This window comes from Aegilops tauschii, chromosome 2 (assembly GCF_002575655.3).
Source record: "Aegilops tauschii subsp. strangulata cultivar AL8/78 chromosome 2, Aet v6.0, whole genome shotgun sequence".
NCBI lineage: Eukaryota > Viridiplantae > Streptophyta > Magnoliopsida > Poales > Poaceae > Aegilops > Aegilops tauschii.
In genome coordinates this window covers 631,819,547-631,826,405 of record NC_053036.3, presented here as the reverse complement: position 1 = coordinate 631,826,405, position 6,859 = coordinate 631,819,547, and the positions used below count along the sequence as shown (strand labels likewise).

The window sequence follows — 6,859 nt, the reverse complement described above, 5'->3', positions numbered from 1 at the left end:
GGTATAGACACAGTTACAGCATGCCCAATCTAAACATAAAAGGAAATGTAATCAGCTCATATAAAACACATGCTCGTATCTAACACCAGGCACACTCAAGGATGGGATAGGCGAATCCTATATGACGACCACGGGCGTTAAAGAGGTGAGAGGCTTTGCTGAAGGCATCCCAGCCGACACCCCAGTTTGGTCCGGCCCACAGCTGGCTTCCCTGTTTCTTTCTCTTTTATGTTTCTTTTCTTTTTCTCTTTCCATTTATTTTATTTCCTTTCCCTTTTTATTTTTTCCTTTTTGTGTATTATACAAAAATTCATTGTGTATTATAAAATGTTCATCGTATATTAAGAAAATATACACGACATATTACAAAAAGTTCACTATGCATTATAAAAATCTACATCATATATTAAGAAATTGTTCAACGAATACTACATAATGTTGACGGTGTATTTGAAATTTGTTCAGCGTATTTTACATAAATCTTCAATGTGTATTCGAAAGTTGTTCAATGTAGGGCTTCGTACAGAAGCTCCCGATGGGATGGGGAGCAACTATTAATGGGTACCCCTTTGGGGGTTCCCGGAGAGTTCACTTTTTGGGTCCCGGTGGTGCGCCCAACCGTCACATGTTGGGCGCATCCTCAGGATTTCTCTTTTTTTTTGCGTGCGTTTTTCGGTTTCTGTTATTTTCTTAGTTTTTCTTCAGATTTTGATGCATTTTTTAATTTTCTATTTAAAAATGATGGTTTTCCATGAGAAGAACAGAAGTGCTTCCTGAAAAGAGGAAAACACAATTGTGCCTCTCGAAAAAGGAAGAAGCACTACCGTTGCTTCTTAAAAAAGTGAAAAGCACAAATGTGCTTAAAAAATACAACCTATACTTCCACGAGAAGCACAACATTGCTTCCCAAAAAATGAAAGCACATTTATGCTTGCCTGAAAAAAGGATAAGCACAACATGTGATTTCATGATAAACACAATTATACTTACCAGAAAAGAAACCACAATCTGTAACTTACGCGAGGAGCACAAATGTGCTTCTCCCAAAAAAGTGAAAAAAGCACGAACGTGCTTCTCGGGTTTTTTTTCAGTTTCATTTTTTTCTCGGTTTTCATTTTTTTAGGTTTTATTTTTTTTGGGGTTTTCGGTTTTCTGTTTTTCCTTTTTAGTGATTATTTTGTCGAAACCTGTTAATATGAGATCTAATTTTGAAGATCTCAGTGCGAGAAATCCAACAGTGAATTGGTTTGTGATTTAGATGCATGGTTCAAAAGATAAAACCTTTTGAAAAAATGAATCAACAAAAAATAAAGGAAAAACTCTCATATCGCGAGAAACTGCGACCACCGCGGAAGAGACCTCCTAGTCAGCGCCCCTTGCGCCAAGCAGCAGATCGCGCAGTGCTCCTAATTGGTGCGTTCTGCGCCAGTCGTAAAGGAGCGCTCACGCGACGCCCGCTCGTAGGCCAGTTCAATAAACAGGGCGAGCAACTCACTTGATTCCCTACTTCGCTCAATTCACTCGGTTCCCTAGTTCCCTCAGTTCACCCGGTTCCCTAGTTCGCTTAGCTCACTCGCTCCTTGTTCGCTTGGTTCCCAGTTGACCGGTCGACCATTGACGAGTAACACAGTTGATCGTTTACTTTGCAAAAATAAAAACACAAAAAATAGAAGAAGTTAATGAGTTTAATAAAAATCATAAAAATGAAAAGTTGATGAATTTAAAATATTTAATTAAACTTTGAAATAAAGAATTTGACAAAAATGTGCATCTGATAAATTTCACATTTTTTCTAGAAAGTTCATGAATTTGAACTGTTTAAAAAATCCCACGTTCAAACAAGATGAGTAACACAAAAACCGGTCTAGAAAACAAAAAATGTGCATTTGATAAAGTTCACAATTTTTTCTAAAAATTTCATAAATTTGAAAAAAACGCTATTTAAATAAATCCCATGTTCCAACAAAATGAATAACACGAAAAAAAGAAAAAACTGCTTGAAGCCAAACAAAAACCGGTCCAGAAAACCAAAAAAAAAAGACCAAGCACTTCTAGAAGCTTCGCCAAACCAGGGGGAAGCTTCCAAAACCGTGACGATCTTATGTGCTCCAACTGCATTAGACGGGCCGGCGCATTGAGGTCGGCTTCAGGCACCACGTACAGTGCAATAAGAAAAGGAGTTAAATGGACCGAGCCCAATGTCAAACATGGTTGTGCGTCAGACTACGAGAACACTTGTAACTGACGCTTGAGACATTGAATAGGGTCTAACACAACAGCGAAGCGTCAAAACGGCATGACATTGAGACACCAGTGTGACGTATGCGCGAACAAAAACAAACTTTTTGCATTAATCTTGAAGCCCTGATTGTGTGGTGGATAAATTAGTTGTGACATATACTCCCTCTGTTCGAGTGATACTTATTTTGGAAAGGGGAGAATAGATAATAATTAGCAAAACCGTGAAAGTTTAAAACCCTGCTATACACACGACCATACCCACACGATTGAAGGATGATGCAGAAGATCACACCATCCAATGCACAGCAGCAGCGCTGGTCCACCGTAGGATACGAGTGTCGGCTGTATGTCGTCTCTAAAGTATCGTCTACACAGCAGCTTTGGAAAGTTTATGCAAACTACAAAGCCTAATACACGGTTCTACGAGTGAATCGTGGCGTGGTATCAGCTAGTAGGATATTTTTTGTGGCAGAGTTAGTAGGACTTTCTAGACCAATGAATATACATGAGCCTTCCCACGCATGATTTGTTCATACCATTGGATTGTATTCTATTGTAAAAGAATCTAAGGTGTCACTTTATACTCTTGCGATGGAAAAATCAAGGCACCTTGCAACAACACGGAGGCGTCAAAGTTTATGAGCGCCGTACCAAAACTTTAGTTTTCACAACTCCAATAACAAGTGCAGCAGGGAATGAGCACGCCATTCTTGTCCGGATTAATTTCGCTTCAATATATTAATTCCTGTCGTAACCGAAGTATGCGGAGTTTGCAGCATTGTTTGTAGCGAAGCAGGTACAAGAGGACAGTTTAGTTTCTTGTTCCTTGTCCTCGGGAGCGAATACTACCAAACCAAGTCCCTGGCTACTGCGAGATCCGCCATTGCGCCACTATAAGAAACCCACTGCTGCAATGATCGATCTCCATGTTCAATTAACTATTTACACCATCACACGAACAAGGAAGGAGATTAGTGAGGTGCAACTCTTTGCTCAAATCTGCATGGCTAACACAACCTTGTCTTCGGGTACCATCTACCACTCGCGCGTGCTCATCAGATGCTCCTCGTCGGAGAGGGGAGGGCAGCAGCGGAGCAACGCGGCCGTGAGGGTCAACGGGGCCGCGCACCGCGCCACGCTGCAGGTGGGGGCGGCGCTGGAGACGTCCATCAACGAAACGCTGGCGGAGCTCAGCGCCCCGCTGCTGGCGCCGGCGACGGACGGACGGGAGCGCAGTCGGCAGAACATCCCGACGGAGAAACAGGCCGAGGATCCCTTCCGGCAGGCGCAGATCGTGGAGGGCGGGGTCCGGTACCAGCAGACGGTGGTGGTGCGCTCCTACGAGGTCGGCCCTGACAGAACGGCCACACTCGAGACCATACTGAATCTTCTCCAGGTACGCACTACTCTATCTATCTTGTTTAGCTAGGCTCATTTCTGACGTTGAGGGCACATAACATATGCATGCACGTACGCACGCAGGAGACAGCATTGAACCACGTGTGGATGTCGGGCCTGCTTGGCGACGGCTTCGGCGCGACGCACGGCATGATCAAGAGCAACCTCATCTGGGTCGTGTCCAGGATGCACGTCCAAGTCGATCACTACCCATTATGGGGTGATGTGCTGGAGATTGACACGTGGGTTGGCTCGTCGGGAAAGAACGGGATGCGGCGTGACTGGCTCATCCGCGGCCGCGGCTCCGGCAACATCTACGTCCGGGCAACCAGCACATGGGTGATGATGAACAAAAACACCAGGAGGCTGTCCAAGATGCCCGAGGAGGTCAGGGGCGAGATCTCGCCGTGGTTCATCGACCGCCACGCCATCCACGAGGAGGCCACCGAGAAGATCATCAAGCTCGATAGCAACGCCAAGCACGTCGACTCTGACTTGAAGGTAATAAGCTTCATTCGTTTGATTTGATGCACACCTTTCCTGACGTTCCTAGGCTTAACTTGTTTATTTGTCTGACGTTCCTAGGCACCTTTTTAAGATCGTTCTGTTTGCAGTTGTCCTGCTTTGTTGCCTTGTTTCTCACATCTATCTATGACTTTGTGTATTTTTTGCAGCCGAAGCGAAGCGATCTGGACATGAACCAGCACGTCAATAATGTCAAATATGTACGGTGGATGCTTGAGGTAATATATATACCGCGCAACTTTTCTCCAGCAGGGAGCATAACCCTTGTATTCGTCGCTATACAACTTCCAGTCCTAACTACTACTACTCGATTATTTAATAGTGTATTTATTAGTCAAATTTATACTCAAGTTTGACCCTAAATTTGTAGTCAAATTTAATATTTTATTAGTATTTAATAAACTCAGACAGATGGAGTAGTTGGGTTGGGGAGCTCCTGGACGAGGAATAAAATGAACGACAACTAAACACACCCCTTGCTTAATTCATCGGGACACATAGTCCCTCCGAACTTTGTAGTAAATCAACGATAATTAATATGGATCGGAGAGGGTAGTAATTAGTTTGTTGATCGTGTGCAGACTATCCCCGATCAGTTCCTGCAGCACCACCAGCTTAGCAGCATCATCCTGGAGTACAGGAAGGAGTGTGGGAGCTCCGATGTGGTGCAGTCGATTTGCCAGCCAGACGAGTACTCGGTTTCGCCAAGCGAGAACGTTAGCATGGTGAGGGGACCCTCACTCTTGCCAGAAGTCATCAATGGCCACCACAGCTTGGCCGGTGCACTGCAGCAATGGCCAACAAAGTACACGCACCTTCTGCAACTAAAAGCAGGTGAAGGGTACGAGGAGATTGTTAGGGGCAGAACCACATGGAAGAAGAAGTTATAACAATCTGTGAGACCATGACATTGATTATTTCCCGTTTGGAGAAAATTGCGTGCCGGCGACAGCGATGGGAACTGTTTCTTTCCAACCGTCGGATGTTCGTAGTAGTGCCAGTACCATGTTGAACCGGACAATAAGGTTAGTAGTGTCGTGTTAGACGATACAATGAGGTTCAGTTTGTACAATGCATCATTATTTATGTGTGTTTGCGTGTGATGAAAACCTCTGTGTATGTTGTAAGTCTCTATGATCACTGCAATCCTAGCCGTGGAAGTCATGTGGGGATCCGAACCACATCTCTCTTAAGTTTCAGCACTATTTTTTTTTTTAGCAATTTTCAGCGCTCGCAGGTTCTTTTCGGTGAAGTCAACACCTGCTCGTTGACGAAAACCCCGAACGACCCAACGGGCCTTGTGTCGGTCAAGAGTACCATCCGGATGAAACTTGTGCTTGAACACCCACTTCCCGGTAATGATGTTGGCCCGAGGAGGACGGGGGACGAGCTGCCAAGTGTGATTGCGTTGCAATGCGTCAAATTCCTCCTTCATCGCGGCGAACCACATGGGGTCACGAAGCGCGGAACGGGCAGAGGTCGGCAGGGGTGACGGTGATGAGGAAGACGTCGAAGCCACGCAGGTGTACTCATCCGGAGGGTAGCGAGTGCTCGGCCGATGGACACCCAGGCGCGACCGAGTGACAGGGCCAGCGGGTGGTGGCACAATAGCAGCCACCGGGGCCGGCGCCAAGCCAGGCGGTGAAGAAGCCGGCGACACGCCCGGCTGCGAAGAGGCCGGCGACACGCCCGGCTGCGAAGAAGCCGGGGGAGAAGCGGGTGATCCCGGCGGGCGAGCTGGCACAGCAGCCGGCGAGACCGGCGAGGCTGGCGCTGAAGCCGGCGAAGAAGAGGCCGGAGAGGCCGACGCGGTGCCCGGCGGTGAAGCAGCTGGAGAGGCCGGCTCAGAGGCCGGCGCGGTGGCCGGCGCGGAGGCCGGCGTGGAGGCCGGCTCGGAGGCCGGTGAGCCTGGCGAAGCAGCGGGCAGGAGCCGTAGTGCCGCGCGTCCAGGGGGCGCCCTACGCCGTGGGGCAAAGCCAGGGCGAACAGGGTCGGCCAAAGAGGGGCCGGGCACCGATGAAGAAGCCGCCTGCTGTTCCTGTTTAAACATGTCGGGATGTGATGACACGGTGGGAAGCCGGATGATAGCATCTATAGCCCTTGGTGTTAGCTGGGTAACCGAGGAAGACACACGGAAGGGAACGAGGGGCAAGTTTATGAGGAGAGGTGGCGGCAATACTAGGATAACAAAGGCAACCGAAAATACGAAGACCGTCGTATGAAGGAGGAGACCCGAAGAGGAGGTGGTGAGGTGTAAAGTTCCACCGGGTGCGATAGGGACGAAGGTTAATGAGTAGGGTGGCAGTAGCGAGAGCGTCGGGCCAGAAGCGAGGTGGCATGTATGTGTGGAAGAGGAGGGTACGGACGCAATCGTTAAGAGTGCAAAGAATGCGTTCCGCCCGACCGTTCTGCTGTGAAGTGTATGGACAGGTAAGACGAAAAACAGTGCCATGTGTGGATAGAAGATTGCGGATGGTGGTGTTGTCGAATTCTTTCCCGTTGTCAGTTTGCAAAGCTAGAATGGGACGACCAAATTGTGTAGACACGTAAGAGTAGAAGGCCGTAAGGGTGGCAGCAACTTCGGACTTCTTATGTAATGGAAAGGTCCACACAAAGTGAGAATAGTCATCCAAAATAACAAGATAATATGAGAAACCAGTGTTACTAGCAACAGGAGAGGTCCAGACATCACTAT

General features: G+C 47.4%; 1 protein-coding gene across 1 annotated transcript; it reads left to right on the top strand.

Annotated features, from left to right (window-relative positions):
• Nucleotides 1-3,244: 3,244 nt before the first annotated feature.
• Nucleotides 3,245-5,200, top strand: LOC109769573 (palmitoyl-acyl carrier protein thioesterase, chloroplastic-like). Its single transcript, XM_040401169.2, has 4 exons — nt 3,245-3,637; nt 3,724-4,140; nt 4,314-4,382; nt 4,746-5,200. Exons 1-4 carry the CDS (start codon nt 3,245-3,247, stop codon nt 5,052-5,054), a joined length of 1,188 nt encoding a protein of 395 aa, XP_040257103.1. The 3' UTR covers nt 5,055-5,200.
• The last annotated feature ends 1,659 nt before the right edge of the window (nt 5,201-6,859 follow it).

Excerpts from the sequence above, each read along its gene's own strand:
- LOC109769573 (XM_040401169.2), top strand. The coding sequence starts at position 3,245 with ATGGCTAACACAACCTTGTCTTCGGGTACCATCTACCACTCGCGCGTG. Across the intron at positions 3,638-3,723 it reads CCATACTGAATCTTCTCCAG|GAGACAGCATTGAACCACGT; the intron begins GTACGCACTACT and ends GTACGCACGCAG. Across the intron at positions 4,141-4,313 it reads ACGTCGACTCTGACTTGAAG|CCGAAGCGAAGCGATCTGGA; the intron begins GTAATAAGCTTC and ends TATTTTTTGCAG.